The sequence below is a fragment of the Anomaloglossus baeobatrachus genome, chromosome 3 (assembly GCF_048569485.1).
Source record: "Anomaloglossus baeobatrachus isolate aAnoBae1 chromosome 3, aAnoBae1.hap1, whole genome shotgun sequence".
Lineage (NCBI taxonomy): Eukaryota > Metazoa > Chordata > Amphibia > Anura > Aromobatidae > Anomaloglossus > Anomaloglossus baeobatrachus.
Window position 1 is genome coordinate 383,150,833 of NC_134355.1, and position 21,669 is coordinate 383,172,501.

The 21,669-nt window shown below is 43.0% G+C and overlaps 1 protein-coding gene across 5 annotated transcripts in view; it reads right to left on the reverse strand.

The window, feature by feature from the left end:
* The window catches only part of MYO6 (myosin VI), a 363,126-nt gene that overhangs the window by 86,701 nt on the left and 254,756 nt on the right, over positions 1–21,669 (reverse strand). For all 5 annotated transcript variants that reach the window (XM_075340184.1, XM_075340183.1, XM_075340187.1 and 2 more), the window contains exons 21-23: positions 5,750–5,880; positions 5,514–5,591; positions 268–397 (exon numbers count right to left, since the gene is read on the reverse strand). In XM_075340184.1, coding sequence (XP_075196299.1) covers positions 268–397; positions 5,514–5,591; positions 5,750–5,880 — 339 coding nt within the window. The remainder of the gene's footprint in view (positions 1–267; positions 398–5,513; positions 5,592–5,749; positions 5,881–21,669) is intronic.

A 21,669-nucleotide genomic window follows, 5' to 3' on the forward strand; every position in this document is an offset into this window, starting at 1 on the left:
AAATAAGGGTGAAAATAATATTGATCAAAGTATCTATTGTACAAAACTCAACAATCCTTTCTGCCATTAGAAGCGAGCACTTACACAATTATTATGTGCGGACATGCATATAAGCAGCAGAAAGGGCAGCGCTCATGACTCTACACAATCTAGAGAGGATTAGGAAATAAAAGACTTTTTAAACATTTCCATGACTCGGAATACAAATAGAAATTGTTAACCTTATGAATGCACATTTTATGCCTCACCACACAATAATCCACTTACATTTTATGACGGAAAGTGCACACCACTGAGCCTTCTTCCAGCGACTGCAGATAAGCCAGTGATTGACACGCTTTATCAGTTCGGCTAAATGATCTGGATCAGACTTCATGATCTGGTCAAACTCGGCAAACTGGAGTGCAAAAAGTAAATAAATAGATAAAGTCTCAATCTCAATATAAGGCAACAATAAAAGGACTTTTAATGAATATGACTGTTTCACTTCATATCTATTAGTCTGTATGTGACCAGGAATTTTAGTCTCACTTCAATAAAGGATGTTTTTTAATAAACTCACTAAGCCCCACTGATTAATTCAAGGGAAGGGTGACATATATATATAAGTATGGGGTAACATGAATACCATGGACATGGTAGGGGTTATTATATGCTATAATCACAGTACTATGTCAAATCTTGGTCACCCCTGGTCAAAATTACTGTTATTGTGAACAGTTAAGCAAGTGGAAGATTAAATGATCTCTAAACGGCATAAAATTAAAGATGGCACATTTCCTTCGTATTTTAGGCAAAAAAAAAGAATCTTTCACATTTTAAAAAAGAAACTGGGTTGATGCAAAAGATTGTGTACCCTCTATGGTTAGTACTTAGTCGAACCCCCTCTGGCAAGTATCCACAGCTTGTTAACTCTTTGTAGCCAGCCAAGAGTCCTTCAGTTCTTGTTTGAGGGATTTTAATCCATTCTTTCTTGGAAAAGTCTCCCAGTTCTGTGAGATTCCTGGGTTGTCTTGCATGCACTGCTCTTTTGAGGTCTAGCCATAGATTTTCAATTATGTTTATGTAGCACCCCAGAACCACTCAGGGCACTACTAGGTACTGCGTCCACAACAGGATGCAGGGCCTACCCCCAGGGACCTGGAACACCAGTGCCAGTGACACCTGCACACACCAAAATCCCAGTTTCTACTGCACACCATGAGGATTTGACTAGTCAGACACCAAAGGGGATGGCCACCTAGAGGGCGGAGCCAGTCCAGGGGACTAGACATCCTGGTGGGAGGGGACAGGAGGAGTCTAGAGTCGAGTAGAGTGAAGTGAAGAGGGTGGAAGTGTAGGGAAATGTGCCTAAAGCTGGTTCGTGTAACGGTGACCCGGGGGCACAGGAGAGTGGTCGCCAGGGTGGGTACACCCGAGTGCCACTGGGACCAGAGCACCGAAGGGGCACAGGGCCCTAGGTCAGGTGTCAGCTTCACACGGCCTGGCAAATATCTGCACAGTGAGGGGACCTTCATGGACCTCACTGACTCATAAATCCGGGGGCATCAGCAGTAATGAGCGGATCAGGGTTCGGAACACAGACCGGCACTACAGGGTCTACACTGCCTGCCATATGGTTGAGGAGACTGCCAAAGGACAGTTGGGCCCCAAACCAGCTCCAAGCTATGGGGACTCAACCACACTGAGGGTGTCGGGGACAGAGCAACCGAGTCATCAAACTGGCACTACAACTACAGGGACCTGAACCAGCAGTCCTAGGGCTCAACTGTGAGTAAAGACTGTTAACTTACAACCAACGGTGTGGCTTCCCTTCTTCGGTGAAAGTCTCCACCATATATCACCCTGGGCTCTGCCCTACCTGTGGAGGGCCTACCACCACAGCTGCCATTACCACCAGCCCTAGGGATAACCAAGTCAGCAGCGGCGGTTCCACCATCTTAACCGCAGCCCGCAGGTGGCGTCACACTAATGACTTCAATCTCCCCTGTAAATACTCTCTATTAAAAAGCGTCCCCAGGGTCAAGGAATTGGGCAAGGCCAGCATTCACTTGTGACAAAGCATCCATGTAAATAAACGGCCCGGGACCGAGTACCCCATAGCCCTGGGTGACACATTTAAATCAGGGGACTGTGAGGGCCATTGTAAAACCTTCAGCTTGCGTCTTTTGAGGTAGTTTATTGTGGATTTTGACATGTGTTTAGGATCATTATCCGTTTGTGAAGCCATTCTCTTTTCAAATTCAGCTTTTTTACAGATAAAGTTATGTTTGCATCAAGAATTTCTTGACATTTTATTGAATTAATTTTTCCCTCTACCTGTGAAAGGTTCTCTGTGCCATTGGCTGCAATATATCCCGAAAGCATCATTGATCCACCCCCATGCTTAATAGTTGAGAGATGTTCTATTCATGAAATGTGCCCTTTTTTCCCCATATATACCTTTGATCATTGTGACCAAAGAGTTCTATTTTAACTTCATTGGTCCACAGGACTAGTTTCCATAATGAATCAGGCTTGTTTAGATGTTCTTCTGCATGCTCTTGATGCTGAATTTTATGGTGAGGTTTTCTTCTGGTGACTCTTACATGAAGGCCATATTTGTGCTGATGTCTCTGAAAAGTAGAACAATGTACCACAACTCCAAAGTCTGCTAAATCTTCCTGAAGGCTTTTGCAGTCAAGAGCGGGATCTGATTTGCCTCTCACAGAAAGTTTGCTTGGTCTTCCAGACCATATCTTGATCTTCACTGTTCCTGTTAACTGCCATTTCTTAATTACATTTCAAACTGAGGAAAGGGCAACTTCCCAACTCTTTGCTGTCGTCTTATAGTCTTCTCCTGCTTTGTTGGAATCCACCATTTTCAGAGTGTTGGGCAGCTGCTTGGAAGAACCCATGACTGCTGTCTTTTGGCACAACATTAGAGGATAGATTTTTATAAAGCTATGAAATATGCGTCATCTGGCCTTTCCTAACGATGATAGTGAACAAGCCGGATCACTAACTATTAAGTTATTAGTAAATTAAGGTCTGAAAGATTTTTCAAAGTTATCTGAGCACAGAAATCTCCAAGGGTGCCGAAACTTCTGCATCAGCCCATTTTCTTTTTTGTAATTTTTCAAATGTAAAAGATGATTTTTTTTTTTGCCTAAAATGGAAGAAAATGCACCATCTTTAACGATTATTTCATCTACGACTTGCTTAAGGCTATGTGCGCACACAGCCTTTTTTGATGCTGCGTTTTTGCATGCAAAAAAACGCACAAAAATGCAAAAAAAAACGCACCCACGGCAAAAACACACCAGTAAAAATCGCATGAGTTTTCACCGCATTTTGGTGCATTTTTGGCTGCGTTTTGGATCACTGCGTTTTGCTGCGTTTTTCCAATGCATTGCATGGGTGAAAAATGCAGTAAAATGCGGGAAAGAATTGACATGTCCATTTTTTTTAGCTCAAAAACACAGCTAAAAAAAAAGTTGTGTGCGGACAGCAAAAATAAAAAGTCATAGACTTTGCTGGGGAAGCAAGGTCATGCAGTTTGGAGCCCAAAAACGCACAAAAACGCACCCGAAAAATGGGCAAAACGCCGCAAAAAAACACTCAGTGCGCACATAGCCTAACTGTTCACAATAACAGTAATTTTGACTAGGGGTGCCCAAACTTTTATATGCCACTGTATATGTCATACACTTAATTTGACCAAAAAACATTTTCTCTCCAATACAAGATCCATAATATCTGTCAGAAATATTATGAGTCCAGATAAAGAATTAAATAGGGCATGAGTCCAAGATTATCCAGTCTTCACCCACAGCCTCAGTGACGGCTGCAGTTTGTACTGAGCAGTGTGAGATCTCGACAGCAGTGTAGCGAGTGGCAAGGAAGAGCTGTCAATTTGGCTAGGTGGGAGGAGATTAAGTTTAAGCTGTCATAAAATATTGTACAGTCATTCTAGCATGGATTTTCATAGTAAGTACACCAGTCACATCAAGTTTAGGATCTATTTCAAAATGAATGCAGTTTATATGGTGAAACTTGGGGACAGATTCAATTAAAAGGAGTATTGCTAAATTTACAATGTGGTCATGTAATAATATACACCTACATTTATTCATTTTTGCCAATATAACATTTTGTCATACGGCTCTGCAGTAAGAGCGGAAATCACACATCACACTGGTAACTGCACCTTCTATTAATATAAGCTCTGGAGGCAGATTGTCTTACGGATCAGTGTCCGACCCATTATCCTGAACACTGCATTTACATGTAAGTAAATGTGGATTTCTCTGGAATAAGACATCAGATCGCAGATATCAAAGTATCATTTTATTCAGCTTCTTATGACCTACATGCCCATCTTAAGAGGCTTGATCCTGCTGACAAATTCCCTTTAAAGGACTATTTGCATGGTCAGCCTCCAGCACCAGGTATGTTAAGTGGCACCCCACATTTGATATTATTAAAGAATAAAGGCGGTGTTACACGCTACGATTTATCTGTCTATATGTCGTCGGGGTCACAGATTCCGTGACGCACATCCGGCATCGTTAGCGACGTCGTTGCGTGTGACACCTACGTGCGACTCCGAACGATCGCAAATAGGTTGAAAATCGTTGATCGTTGACACGTCGTTCAGTTTCAAAATATTGTTCATCGTTTGGAACGCAGCAGACATATTGTTACATAAAAACAAAAAAGTGAGCCGGAGTATGAGATGGTATACATGGTACTTGTGAGACCATGTTCACACTGGCCATGAGACAAAGAGAAACCAAGGAAAAAATTGTGAAAAAATACCCTGCTGTAACTAAATAAAAGCATAGTGCATATAAACATAGGGTACTTAGTAAACACTGTTTTTGATCAAAAAAAGCATAAAGCTATCCCACCAACGCCAAGGTGTACCCAGTTGGGATAGTACCTACACTCTCTAATATTAAAACCTTACCATGGGTCTAAAATAGGCCTCAATGTGGCTAAGGGCTGAGAGCGACCGGGTCCCAACAGGACATATTGTTACGTTTGACACCCTGCAAACGATGAACAACATCCACACGCCCGCCTTGGTCAAACAATATATCGCTGAACGATTTTGCGTCGCTTGTAAGATCGTTATGTGTGACCGCTAATAAACGGCCTATGTGTGATCTCTGCAAATCGTAACTACGATCTGGGCATGTCACATCGCTAATGAGAACGGCAGATAAATCGTAGCGTGTAAAGCGGCCTTAAGTGCTGAATCATTAAAAACCTATGCAAATATAAAAAGGAGGCAGTCAGCACAAGTAAGAAAATGAATATTAATATCATATACTACACCCATGTATGTAGAAGACGTGGCTTTGAGTCAATGTATATAAGAATCTCAATACACCTTCATATTACTGTATACCGCATTATTCAAGGGTAAAGGAAAAGAAAGGTTAATAGCAAGGCTGAATAATACATCATAAGATTGCAAGTCCGGACCGTTATCCTAGACTCATCACATTCGAGGAGCAGACACTTACCTTGCCAGGCCTGAAAAACACCTTAGTTAACCCAAATTTGTAATCATTTTCATTTAAGCCCAAGGCTTTGAACAGAGCCTGTAACATAAAAGAAACACATTAATAGGCTTGAATTTATACCCCTTAAAATAATCTTCAAAGGGAACAATAAATTATTAAAACATGAGCAGTTTTAGCAGAAGATTTTACTCAGCATGAAAAGAATTTTGGTTACAATTAAAATGGCTCCGATATACCTTGCAGAAAAGTCTGGGGTCCAGACGAGACATCTTCTCCGGCATATACTTCTTGTACATGTTGTAGAGTTCGTGGAACGAGGCGCGGGATGGGAAGCCTCCCTGCATTAGGTCCAAGACCGATACCATGCCTAGGGAAAAGACACAGCTCTATGTAATGCTTAGTGTACATGTACAAACTGGAAAGTAATAAACAGGTGAAATGATAAAGCCATTTTTTTAATACATTTTTAGTAAGTTTTTATTGTTAGAAAGAACTTTAAAATTTCTGTTATCAAAATTGTGAAGTCTTGAAGGTTTTATTCTCTCCACAGAACCTCATAATCGACTGACGCTTCCTCTTGTGTAGAATTCACATTTCAGAAGTCATCTCTCTACTGACAGGAATTAAATAGGAAAAGTTACACCCATATACATATATCACATCATCCATCATTCACATAGAGTGGTGGTCGCAGACCATCTTCTCCCTCCCCGGTATAGAGACCACTGCACAGGTGACAGAGCGTGCCCAGAACACTTTCCCCTTCAGGTCAATCACTTCCAATGGTACATGGAGCTGCTGTAAAGGACATCTCCAAAGGCTGATAACTGAACAGAGCAACAACTCGGACAACATATCTGACTTCATAATCATGTACAGAAAATAAAAAAATATACAACTCAAAAACAATAAAGATATATGGCAAAGTATGGGCTGTATATCCTTTTTTCCTATTTAAAGTCTCCAGTTTTTTATACCTTGAGAAAGGTGCCGGTTGAAGTACGGAAACGCGTTGGTATTATTAAAATCAGTATGGAATCCCAAGGCTGTTTATTCTCACAGCGCAGCCTGCCTAAACATGACGTAATACATCTGGAAGAACCATTTCTTCCAGCCACGGGGCAGCAGCAGCGGTTTTCCATGCATTTAGGTTCGCTCACACTGGCATCTAATGCAGAGGAGTGCAATGAGAGAAAACATTGCTTTGCACTGTGACCAATGTTATTCAAGGAGGCAGAGCAGATTTGCGTATTTTTTTCTCAAGTTTAATCAGCGTGAGGAAAAAAATTGCAACATGCTATGATTAACGACACATATTGGACGAGGCTCACTAATGCAAGTCAATGGATGCAAGAAAAAAATCGGATGCCACATGGACCATGCGTAAGGCATCTGATTTTTATGTACATATCTCTAAGGAAAATAAAAAAAAGATGGATAAAGCTATAGATAGATGTCAAAAAGCTATTACATAGATAGAATAGATAGCTATCCTGCAGCTATAGTGCCTTGCGAAAGTATTCGTCCCCCTTGAATTTTTCAACCTTTTCCCACATTTCAGGCTTCAAACATAAAGATAAAAATGTTATGGTGAAGAATCAACAACAAGTGGAACACAATTGTGAAGTTGAATGAAATTTATTGCTTATTTTTAACTTTTATAAAAAATAATAAAATTTGGGCGTGCAATATTATTCGTCCCCTTTACTTTAAGTGCAGCAAACTCGCTGCAGAAGTTCATTGAGGATCTCTGAATGATCCAATGTTGTTCTAAATGACTGATAATAATAAATATATGCCACCTGTATGTAATCTAGTCTCGTATAAATGCACCTGCTCTGTGATAGTCTCAGTGTTCTGTTTAAAGCACATAGAGCATCATGAAGACCAAGGAACACAACAGGCAGGTCCATGTTACTGTTGTGGAGAAGTTTAAAGCCGTATTTGGTAACAAAAAGATTTCCAAAAACTTTAAACATCCCAAGGAGCAGCGTGCAAGCGATCATAGTGAAATGGAAGGAGTATCATACCACTGCAAATCTACCAAGACCTGGCCGTCCATCCAAACTTTCATCTCAAACAAGGAGAAGACTGATCAGAGATGCAGCCAAAAGGCCCATGATCACTCTGGATGAACTACAGAGATCTACAGCTCAGGTGGGAGAGTCTGTCCATAGGACAACAATCAGTGGTATACTGCACAATATGGAAGAGTGGCAAGGAGAAAACCATTCCTCAAAGATATTCATAAAAAAATGTTGTTTAAAGTTAGCCACAAGCCACCTGGGAGACACACCAAACATGTGGAAGAGGGTACTCTGGTCATGGCTTGGGCCTGCTTTTCTTCAGCAGGGACAGGGAAGATGGGTAAAATTGATGGGAAGATGGATGGAGCCAAATACAGGACCATTCTTGAAGAAAACCTGTTGGACTCTGCAAAAGACCAGAGACTGGGACGGAGATTTGTCTTCCAACAAGACAATGATCCCAAACATAAAGCAAAATCTACAATGGAATGGTTCACAAATAAACGTATCCAGGTGTTAGAAAAGCCAAGTCAAAGTCCAGACCTGAATCCAATCGAGAATCTGTGTAAAGAGCTGAAAACTGCTGTTCACAAACGCTCTCCATCCAACCTCACTCAGCTCCAGCTGTTTGCAGAGGAAGAATGGGCAAGCATTTCAGTCTCTCGATGTGCAAAACTGATAGACACATACCCCAAGCGACTTGCAGCTGTAATTGCAGCAAAAGGTGGCGCTACAAAGTATTAACTTAAAGGGGACGAATAATATTGCACGCCCCACTTTTCAGTTATTTATTTTTTAAAAAAGATTAAAATAAGCAATACATTTTGTTCAACTTCACAATTGTGTCCCACTTGTTGTTGATTCTTCACCATAACATTAAAATTTCTATTTTTATGTTTGAAGCCTGAAATGTGGGAAAAGGTTAAAAAATTCTTGGGAGCCGAATAATTCCGCAAGGCATTGTATATAATGTCACAACCCCCCTACACATTATACACTTGCACTCTTTAGTGCCTTTCATGTGGCACTAAAGGGTGTTTAGCCTGGTTTAACCTTTTTACCTGTGGATTGTCTGCATCCAATGCAATTCTATGAGAAAAAACGCATCCATTATACGCAGTGTACCCGCAAAAGAAATTGACATGTCGTGGATTTAAAAAGTGCAGCGCAGGGCTCATGTGACATAATTTCACGCAAGCCCAGGGAGAGCGAGTGCCGACACGGCTGGAACAGCGCTGACACCGGAGGGGAGTATAACTATTATTTATTTTACTGGCTCGGACACTCTGATTGAGACGGGGTGGTATGAGTAGTGGACAACCCCTTTAGGTCAAGTGGAGGACTAGACTAGGACACAACATATTCCGCAAGATACAACCTCAGCTACAAACCTTGATTGGTTGCCATTACTTCACATTATCTCTCATGACTGTCGGGCAATTTGAGGCAAGCTGTTTACCCATCAGACAGAGCCGCATTTGGAAATCGATGTTGGACTATATGACAGGGAACGTTTGTCACTTGATATCCAAATGTCCAAAATGATGCCTCTATTTTGCTATAATATACATTTATTATATTATTTGCAATAAATAAGCTGCGCTGGAAAAAATATACACATCAGAAGCTCTATTTTACTGAAAGAGTATGAAAAATACACAATTAGTAGTTGCTTCCCGCAGACTGTCATGTCCCCATATCTCAGAGGAACTGATGCAAATCAATAAATCAAATGCCATGCTAACAGCAATGAGTGCCGCAGCAGCAGTTTCTCCATCGCTTGCTTGCTTATGCTTTTTCAAAAGTTAAAATGTCAAAGTTGTCACAAGAAGTTCTTTGCTAAAAGTAAAAACCATCCACCCTGAGAAATGACAGCGCATCGCAACTATTTAGAAATGATTAGAAATCTATGCCTATCATTCCCACTGAGACTAAAGGCTGGTGTGTATAGCATTTATGTCCAATGTCAGGCTACCGCAGTAATCTCCACTCTGGGACTCTCAAATTGCTGCCAAACTACAGTTTCTCCCATCATGACTTGGAGGAATGTGGCCAAAGAGCCACAGGTTGGGCATCACTGATCTGGGGACAGGGTGTAACCAGGATCGGTTTCCCTCACTAAAGCATTAAGTCACTATTCACACCACTTACAACAGAAGGTGTGAATCAGCGTCCTCATGGCAGACCACAGATTTAGCAGACTTTAGCCCATATGTTTGTGGAGCCTGCATATTGACTGAATGCAGGAGCATCCAGCAGAAAGTGATATAGGGGCAGAGTTCAAGTTGGTGCATGGAGTTCATAGTGGGAATGTGCTGGAGAACAAGCTGAAGGGGAGAGCATTGCATGGTAAAACATGACATGCATAAGGACCAGTGCTAAATATTAATAGTATACACAGCAAAGAAAATTAACTTGAAGCTTAGCAATGAAACAGCAAGGGAATTACCAACTAGAGTGAAGTATCCACCCACGAGGACAAGAAGACTTCAAAGAAAATGTCGGAAAACCCAAAAAGAACACCATAGAACCAATACACCAGCATCAGATTTTAAAGTGAATCCGTCAGGTCCAGTATGCACCCAGAACCACGAGCAGTTCTGGGTGCATATTGCTAATCCCTGCCTAATTGTCCCTGTATCTAGAATCATAGATAAAGAGATCTTTAGAAAAAGTATTTCTAGAGATCCTTTATGATATGCTAATGAGCACAGAGACAAGTCACAAGAGCATTATTTCCCCCAACCAACAAGTCCGCCCTCTTAGCATGATAGCATGCCCACAGGGGTGTGCTAACATGCTATTAAATACCCATTGCCTAGCAATATTGGGCACTTCTGGACATGCGCAGTATGAAGCCGGGTGTATGCGTCCCGGCTTCAGAGAGGTCTAGTGTGCATGACCGGAAGTGCAGTGACTTATGATCATGCACACTGACCCTAATCCCAGCATCTGAGGTGGTGACAACGGACACAGGTACACACGTCATTGCCAATGACGCTAGGCATTGAATAGTACCGTGTTTTTCCAAAAATAAGACACTGTCTTATATTTTTTTTGCCCCCCAAAAAAGCACTAGGGCTTATTTTTGGAGGAGGTCTTATTCTTGGAGAAACACGGTTGGGGGTAAGTTTACCCCCCAAAAAAGCAGACCCCCCCGCTTCCCAGGAGACTTATACTCACCAGATCAGGACGTCTGCGTGGTTCCCAGGTCCTCCTGTGATCTCCGGTCGGTGCTGCACATCGTCCTACCCTGCTGCTAGCTGACACGCTGACACCCACAGCAGATCACACACACAGCAGATCTCTGTCACACACACACAGCAGATCACAGATATACACAGCAGATCACACACAGCAGATCGCAGGCACACATAGCCGATCACAGATACACACAGCCGATCACAGATACACACAGCCAATCACAGGCATACACACACAGCAGATCGCAGATATACACAGCAGATCACACACAGCAGATCGCAGGCACACACAGCCATCACAGATACACACAGCCGATCACAGATACACACAGCCGATCACAGGCATACACACACAGCAGATCGCAGATATACACAGCAGATCACACACAGCAGATCGCAGGCTCACACAGCCATCACAGATACACACATTCGATCGCAGGCACACACAGCCGATCACAGATAAACACATCCGATCGCAGGCACACACAGCCGATCACAGATACACACATCCGATCGCAGGCACACACAGCCGATCAGATACACACATCCTATCACAGGCACACACAGCCGATCACAGATACACACATCCGATCGCAGGCACACACAGCCAATCACAGATACACACATCCGATCACAGGTACACACAGCCGATCACAGATACACACATCCGATCACAGACCCACACAGCCGATCACAGATACACACATCCGAACAAAGACACACAGCTGATCGCAGAAAAACACAGCCGATCGCAGACACACACGCAGCCGATTGCAGACACACACAGCAGATCACTCACACACACACACACACACACACACACACACATCACATCACATCCAGCACTTACGGCAGCAGGGAATGAGAGCAAGTCACGTGTCCGGCCGCAGGTCCTGTTCGTTGCGCTCCACTGCACTGCCTCTCAGGATTCTCCCAGCGAGAAGAGATCGGTGTCGCTGGATGAGGTGAGTGCGTATGCGATCCGATGTGTGTGCGATCCGATGTTTGTGTGTGTGTGTGTGATTTGATGTTTGCGTGTGATCCGATGTTTGTGTGTGGGATCTGATTATGTGTGCGATCTGACTGTGTGTGCGATCCAATGTTTGTGTGTGAGATCTGGTGTGTGAGCTGATGTGTGCGGGTGTGTGTGTGTGTGTGTGTGTGTGTGTGTGTGTGTAAACACCATAGAACCAATACACCAGCATCAGATTTTAAAGTGAATCCGTCAGGTCCAGTATGCACCCAGAACCACGAGCAGTTCTGGGTGCATATTGCTAATCCCTGCCTAATTGTCCCTGTATCTAGAATCATAGATAAAGAGATCTTTAGAAAAAGTATTTCTAGAGATCCTTTATGACATGCTAATGAGCACAGGGACAAATCACAAGAGCATTATTTCCCCCAACCAACAAGTCCGCCCTCTTAGCATGATAGCATGCCCACAGGGGTGTGCCAACATGCTATTAAATGCCCATTGCCTAGCAACATTGGGCACTTCTGGACATGCACAGTATGAAGCCGCGTGTATGCGTCCCGGCTTCAGAGAGGTCTAGTGTGCATGACCGGAAGTGCAGTGACTTATGATCATGCACACTGACCCTAATCCCAGCATCTGAGGTGGTGACAACGGACACAGGTACACACGTCACTGCCAATGACGCTAGGCATTGAATAGTACCGTGTTTTTCCAAAAATAAGACACTGTCTTATATTTTTTTTGCCCCCCAAAAAAGCACTAGGGCTTATTTTTGGAGGAGGTCTTATTCTTGGAGAAACACGGTTGGGGGTAAGTTTACCCCCAAAAAAGCAGACCCCTCCGCTTCCCAGGAGACTTATACTCACCAGACCAGGACGTCTGCGTGGTTCCCAGGTCCTCCTGTGATCTCCGGTCGGTGCTGCACGCCATCCTATCCTGCTGCTAGCTAACACGCTGACACACACAGCAGATCTCTGTCACACACACACAGCAGATCACAGATATACACAGCAGATCACACACAGCAGATCGCAGGCACACATAGCCGATCACAGATACACACAGCCGATCACAGATACACACAGCCAATCACAGGCATACACACACAGCAGATCGCAGATATACACAGCAGATCACACACAGCAGATCGCAGGCACACACAGCCATCACAGATACACACAGCCGATCACAGATACACACAGCAGATCGCAGATATACACAGCAGATCACACACAGCAGATCGCAGGCTCACACAGCCATCACAGATACACACATTCGATCGCAGGCACACACAGCCGATCACAGATACACACATCCGATCGCAGGCAAACACAGCCGATCACAGATACACACATCCGATCGCAGGCACACACAGCCGATCACAGATACACACATCCTATCACAGGCACACACAGCCGATCAGATACACACATCCTATCACAGGCACACACAGCCGATCACAGATACACACATCCGATCGCAAGCATACACAGCCGATCACAGATACAAACATCCTATCACAGGCACACACAGCCGATCACAGATACACACATCCGATCACAGGTACACACAGCCGATCACAGATACACACATCCGATCACAGACCCACACAGCCGATCACAGATACACACATCCGAACGAAGACACACACAGCCGATCGCAGAAAAACACAGCCGATCGCAGACACACACGCAGCCGATTGCAGACACACACAGCAGATCACTCACACACACACACACACATCACATCACATCCAGCACTTACGGCAGCAGGGAATGAGAGCAAGTCACGTGTCCGGCCGCAGGTCCTGTTCGTTGCGCTCCACTGCACTGCCTCTCAGGATTATTCCAGCGAGAAGAGATCGGTGTCGCTGGATGAGGTGAGTGCGTATGCGATCCGATGTGTGTGCGATCCGATGTTTGTGTGTGTGTGTGTGTGATTTGATGTTTGCATGTGATCCGATGTTTGTGTGTGGGATCTGATTATGTGTGCGATCTGACTGTGTGTGCGATCCAATGTTTGTGTGTGAGATCTGGTGTGTGAGCTGATGTGTGCGGGTGTGTGTGTGTGTGTGTGTGTGTGTGTGTGTGTGTGTGTGTGTGTGTGAGAGCTGATGTGTGTGGGTGTGTGATCACTGCAGGTCCTGCCGCTCAATGTCGGGTGAGTGTAATTGCCAGGTGCCGCTGTCAATAATGAAGTGTCCTGCAGTATCTGTAACCTTTTTAGCTGCACAGACACTTCATTTTTGATCCGGGACTAGGGCTTATTTTCGGGGGAGGGCTTATATTTAAGCCTTTCTCCGAAAATGCTGAAAATCCCTGCTAGGGCTTATTTTTGGGGGAGGTCTTATTTTTGGAAAAACACGGTATGTTAACACACCCAGAGGGGTGTGCTAAAATGCTAAGAGGGTGGACTATTAGGGGGAAATAACACCCTTGCGACTAGTCCCTGTGCTCATTAGCATATCATAAAAGATCTTTAGAAATACGTTTTCTAAAGATGTTTTTATCTATGCTACTAGATACAGGGACAGTTATGCAGGGATTAGCAATATGCACCCAGAACTGCTTGTGGTTCTGGGTGCATATTGGATCTGACAGCTTCCCTTTAATAAAAGTCTAATAATTATTTCGTTTTTTATATGTTGCAAGACTTTAACCTTTTGCCATGAATATTTAGCATTTCTTGGAGCTCCACAAGCTTATTCTGCATGCTGGAACTGTGATTGCCCACAGATCACGTTTTAGCAATTGGTGATGCACATGGAATAGTGGAGAGTTGTATTTTGAGATTTTACCAGTCACTTTACCATTAAAAGTTGTATAATAAAAATGGCCTGCGGTAACCTCTGTTGTAAGTCAGTCTTCCTACTGTACAAGCTGCATAATAGTGGGAGTGCTCAGTAACAAGCATGTTCATAACGGCCCGGTGGATGTCAAATGGACAAAGCATAGAAAGTAGTAAAGTGAAGAGGTAAATTCTATTCACTTCACATGTTGCAGTCCCTTTGGGTTTGGTTTTTTTTTTTTATATACATTTGTCAAAAAATTAAAATCTCCGAAGTTTTTGCCTCGATTTGGGAATGTCATGGCATGAAAGCACAGCAGCTGGAATATGAGAACCAAGCAGGTGGCAAATACCTGAACAGTAAAGGATGGCCTCGCCTACGGTTTCCCAATCTAATTGGCTTTCTTTGAATGGGCACCTTGGATATCTGTATCAGTCAGTAGCCACGCTAGTCATACCCTGCTCGAACCAAGACAGATCTCATCGCACAAAATGACTTTTCCAAACAATGACAGGGAAACATTACTGCCTACTGATGGCACATATGAGCATTGGGCAGCAGTGTCCATCACATGTGTTAATTCAGCTGCCAATCGTCCTGCCAATCACAATAGTGTCGAATACTGAATATCAATGATGTTATGATCATCATTCTTACTATTATTAGATCTTTAAAGTATCTCATTAAACATATGAAACAAAAGTACGAAAAGATTTGGGGCACGTTGTAGGTTTACGTGACACGCTGAAGACGAAGAAGGCTAAAAACTGGAATAAAAAGACATAAAATACCTATTTATATTCCAATGTAACTAAGTACAATTTAGACTTAAAATGGAAAGTCACATTAAGTGCTGAAGGTCTGGGATTAAGGATGGGCTCCGTGATCAAACTCGTAAGAAGAAATCGGAAGAACATATCACCGAAAAATTGTATTTTAATTAAAGCAACTCGGAGCCTAATGAGTGAATGTGATCGAAACACCAAAAGAATAGTCCCGGTAAGCTTAAAATGGTGAAAATCAACAGAAATGACTTTGCTATGAAGCTCTAATTCAAATGCAGGTGAACGGCATGGAAATAAATTGCCTGGGGCTCAAGTATTATTTCTTTTGATGTCATCCCCTCATCTGCGGCTTAACTAAACTGAAACAAATCCTGTAGAGGGAATGTGACAGTGAGGCATGATGCAAAGTCTATGTACAGTGACTGCAATGCCAAGCAGCTTTCCTTAGGAAAAAAAAGGTATTATTTCATTCTGCAGCAAAACGCCGCACGCTAAAAAGAATGTTAACCATGAATCAAATTACCGAGTACCACGATAGGGAAGCATGGAAACTAATCACATCCTGGATACAGCCACCTTCCACAGCAAAATCCAACATCAAACAATGCACTTATGATTAACTACACAAAGAAAGTGCTAAAAGTTACTGCCGAAGAAGAGAAAAACGCATTATATATATGTATATATGTAAATGTATGTATACCTCTGTCTCTACATGTAGAACATGCAAGAGAAGGAAAAGTGGATTTACGGAATAGATACATACATTAATGATATGCAAGTAATTAAGAATGGACTTAATCTTCAAAACATCTCGATTTATTCAGGATTGAATGAGTGGTTCAACCAAAATATATACGCACTTACAGTTATGTTCAAAATAATAGCAGTGTGTACAGAAACATGAGTTAAGCCCAAAAGCTCGATAATAGCTTTTATTTCCATACATTGGGAACAATGCACACTGTTTTCTAAATCAAAACATGCAGAGAAATGTATATAATGTATAACTACTTTACAGAAAATATATAAATGAACATTGGACTGTTCCAAAAATAGCAGTGTCTGCATTTGTCTTTATATACTCAACATCTGTCTGCTTTTTATTTAGGATTTAACATTCCTATGAATCACTAACCTAATATTTAGTTGTATAACCACAGGGGGTTTTTTTAGAACTGCTTCACATCTATGTTGCATAAAGTCAATTGAACTTCTGGCTCCTGTCAGTTGTTCTTCCAGCCCAGGATGCTTTGACTACATCCCACCATTTTTATTTGCATCTGCTGGCTTTGCCTCAAGGCCCCTTTACACGCTGCGACATCGCTCAGGCGATCTCGTTGGGGTCACGGAATTTGTGACGCACATCCGGTGGCTTTAGCGATGTCTTTGCGTGTGACACCAATGAGCGATTTTGAATTGGCACAATAACGGTCAAAATCGCTCATCGGTGACATGCCCCCCTATTCTCGAATATCGCTGCTGCTCGGTGTACGAAGTAATTCGTCGCTCCTGCGGCAGCACACATCGCTATGAGTGACACTGCAGGAAAGAGGAACCTCACCTTACCTGCGGCCGCCCCCAATGAGGAAGGAAGGATGTGGGCGGGATGTTACGTCATGACCTCTTCATGTGTTTTGATGTATGCAAACTGGTCCATGATCCCTAATATGCGGTAAATAGGCCCAGCACCATAGTAAGAGAAACATGCCCAAATCATGATGCTTGCACCATCATGTTTCACGGTCTTCAGTGTATACTGTGGCTTGAATTCAGATTTTGGAGGTCGTCTGACGAACTGTCTGTGGCCCTTGGACCCAACAAGAACAAATTTGCTGTCATCAGTCCACAAAATGTTTCTCCATTTCTCTTTAGGCCAGTTGATGTGTTCTTTGGCAAATTGTATCCGCTTCTGTATATGTCTTTTTTTTAACAGTGGGACTTTGCGGGGCTTCTTACTAATAGATTAGCGTCACCCAGGCGTCTTTTAACTGTCACAGTCCTCACAGGTAACTTGAGTCGGTCTTTGGTCATTCTCGAGCTGATCATTGGCTGAGCTTTTGCCATTCTGGCTATTCTTCCATCCATGGTAGTCTTTTGTTTTCTTCCATGTCTCTCTAATTTTGCTTTCCATTTTAAAGTATTGGAGATCATTTTAGCTGAATAGCCGATCATTGTTGACACTTTGTTATAAGTTTTACCCTCTAAAATCAACTTTTTTTAAAATCAAAGTTCACTGTTCTTCTTAACAATTTCTTGAACAACCTATATTCGTCAGGCTTTCATGGAGAAATGCATGTACAATATATGGCAGCTTCACCTATAAATACGGGCCATCTGATTGTCACCACAGAATGATTGCCCTCACTAATGTAACTCCTCACTGCTATTATTTTGAACACCCCGACTTTCAATTAATTATTTAAATACAGAGACTCAAAAACCTGTTGACACATGGTAATATAATTTATACCAAAACCAGTGAATAATCTGGTTAGTCATATTGGACTGCTATTAATTTGAACACTAATGTATATGCCTTGACTGATATCAATGTAAATACCAAACTAAATAGGTAAACATAGAAATATTACAGAGATGAGCATAGGGTTAAAAAGTCAGCAGATTAAAGGTGCATGACAAGCAGCAGTAGTTTGATAGTGAAGCTTCAGCTCCACCAATCTCCTGACAGGTCACTGACAGCAGGGCTGGGGTCTCCACTGATCAATACAGCATTTAATTGAATGTTTTGCTTTCATGAGTTTGGAAACTGTTCACAGAAATCTTATTATATGGAACAGACGTGAATTATTGTGGGAGGCTTTGGTGATCAGTATGGGTCATGGCTCAAGCACCCCCTGGTGCCAGCTTATCTGAAACCATAGCTATCCACTTTCCATCACTGCGCTGCCTATTCACCACCTAACAGAACGTTCCACTTTCTATTTGGATGTGTATAGGCGATCAGTTATTCCCTCTTTATGGCGGTATGGAGGTTTCCCGTCACAGGCAGGGAACTTCATCCTTTTCTTCTGATATTTTGGCCTGTAATCTCCATGAATAATGAATCCTCCTGGTGTTTACATCCCTGTGCCTTCTGATTGCCGACACACCAAGCATTTATATGCCTGCTAGTAGTGCCTCCTGCCTTCCCTCCAGCCACCCTCCCCCTGCCTCCCGATTGTCCCACATAGAGAACGAAGATGATAAAACTGCAATTACTCGCTACTAACACAGATATTCCAGGAGTATAATGGGGCTTACGACAAATCTCCCTGCAAAAGGAAGGGGTTAAAGAGACCCATTAGTTTTGATCTTGTCTTCAAACTTCTATAAAGGGGCTAGTCAGATAGTTATAACCTCGTGGGAGCGGATTATGCAGGAGGCATTAGACTTGCCTCTATTAGTCAGAACAGAGCCGCTCTACAACTGGATCCTGCTGCCGGCCAATTCATGGGTAGCATGGACTTACCATTTATATAAGGTGGGTGCTGCAGGGATGCTATGCTAGTCTGACGCTGCGTTTTTAGCCATACCAGCTTAAAATTAAAAAGGTAGAAAAGTCCATTGCCACATGGCATTCATGTAAAAAGGGCTTGTGTTCATGATAAACCATCTTATGGCTATGTGCGCATGCTGAGTACTTGCATACCTCCCAACTTTTCAAGAAAGGAAAGAGGGACAAAGTATGCGGCGCGCTGCGCGCGCCGCGGCAAATTTTGACCACGCCCCTAGCCACACCCCTAGCCACACCCATTTGGCAGTAAGGGTCATTCAGCAGATGCCGTGGACTGTTCATTCATATTTATAGCAGTCAGAATTTTTTTATATTTCTGTGTCACTATATGACATGTTGCTTATTTGTGCCTATCAATCCGTGTTCACACGTTGCATAAATTCTGTTTCTTTTTGTTTCTGTCTGCACCAAACTACACAAAAACAATCTTCTCTGTTTTTTCCATTTTTGCTGCATTTTTTCTGCCTTTTCTCCATTATTTAATGCGTTTTTGGTTCAGATGTGAATCTGCGTTTTTATGTGTTTTTATTGTACAGAGAAGCTTTTTCCTGCATTTTTTAAGCTCCACATAGAAACCTCCAGAGAAACCCCCCCCCCCCCCCCCGAAAACCGCAGAATTTAGGAGCGTCTTTTCATGGAACCACATACACTTTACTTGGACAATTAAACACAGCAGAATAAATGTGCAAAAAAACAGCAGAAAAATATGCAGCATTTACACTACACGTGAATATGGACTAATTGTCCAAGCAAAGTGGATGAGACGTCCTGAAATCTCCGCTCCTGGTGCATGGAAAGACGCCGCTGAACGGTGCGGATTTGGTGTTTCTTTCTTTATAAGCTTCAGGATTCACATCAGCAACAAACGTATCAATAAGGGGGACAATGTATAAAAAAATACCGCAAACACGCAATAATCAGAGAACATTGTTATTGCACTCGTGGCGCGGACACCTGCAGAAAAAATGCAGCATTTACGCTATGTGTGAACACGGCCTCAGTGATCCATTTTTATTACATTTTTTATGGGTTTTAATAAAGAAAAATAACAAATTGCGCCTTTTTTTTCCCGCCATTTACCGATCCCCATAAATAATCTGATCGCTGTGTTGTTCAGGTCATTACGATTACAGGGACACCAAATATGTCCATGTTATTTGCTGATTTGTGATGTTTATTATTTTATAAAAAAGTTCAATAAAATTACATTATTCTATTTTATTATTTTTAGTAACTTTATTAGAAGAAAAAAAATCCTCTTTTCCTCTCCCTCTAGAATACAGGACATAGAGATGCTGCTCTGTACAATGTAGCTGTGTCCTGTGTAATCTGCTGTGTAAGAGGCTGCATTGTAGGTTCATTTTTTTTTGAAATCTCTCTATCTATCTATGATTCTATCTATCTATGATTCTATCTATCTATGATTCTATCTATCTATGATTCTATCTCTATCTATCTATTATCTGTCGTGTATCTATATATCCCTCTATCATCCATCTCTCTATCATCCATCCATCCCACTATCATCCATCCCTCCCTCTATCTCTCCATTCATCCCTCCATTCATCCCTCTATCCCTCCCTCTATCCCTCCATTCATCCCTCCATTCATCCACCCATCCCTCCCTCTATCCCTCCATTCATCCCTCCAGTCATCCCTCTATCATCCATCCATCCCTCCCTCTATCCCTCCCTCTATCCCTCCATTCATCCCTCTATCATCCATCCATCCATCCATCCCTCTATCCCTCCATTCATCCCTCTATCATCCATGCATCCATCCCTCCCTCTATCCCTCCATTCATCCCTCCATTCATCCCTCTATCATCCATCCATCCATCCCTCTATCCCTCCATTCATCCCTCTATCATCCATGCATCCATCCCTCCCTCTATCCCTCCCTCCATTCATCCCTCTATCATCCATCCATCCCTCCCTCTATCCCTCCTTTCATCCCTCTATCCCTCCATTCATCCCTCCATTCATCCCTCCATCCATCTCTCTATCATCCATCCATCCCACTATCATCCATCCCTCCCTCTATCTCTCCATTCATCCCTCCATTCATCCCTCTATCCCTCCCTCTATCCCTCCATTCATCCCTCCATTCATCCACCCATCCCTCCCTCTATCCCTCCATTCATCCCTCCAGTCATCCCTCTATCATCCATCCATCCCTCCCTCTATCCCTCCCTCTATCCCTCCATTCATCCCTCTATCATCCATCCATCCATCCATCCCTCTATCCCTCCATTCATCCCTCTATCATCCATGCATCCATCCCTCCCTCTATCCCTCCATTCATCCCTCCATTCATCCCTCTATCATCCATCCATCCATCCCTCTATCCCTCCATTCATCCCTCTATCATCCATGCATCCATCCCTCCCTCTATCCCTCCCTCCATTCATCCCTCTATCATCCATCCATCCCTCCCTCTATCCCTCCTTTCATCCCTCTATCCCTCCATTCATCCCTCCATTCATCCCTCTATCATCCATCCATCCCTCCCTCTATCTCTCCATTCATCCATCTATCATCCATCCATCCCTCCCTCTATCCCTCCTTTCATCCCTCTATCCCTCCATTCATCCCTCTAACATCCATCCATCCCTCCCTCTATCCCTCCCTCTATCCCTCCATTCACCCTCTATCATCCATCCATCCCTGCCTCTATCCCTCCATTCATCCCTCCCTCTATCCCTCCATTCATCCCTCTATCATCCATCCATCCCTCCCTCTATCCCTACATTCATCCCTCTATCATCCATCCATCCCTCCCTCTATCCCTCCATTCATCCCTCCATTCATCCCTCTATCATCCATCCATCCCTGCCTCTATCCCTCCATTCATCCCTCCC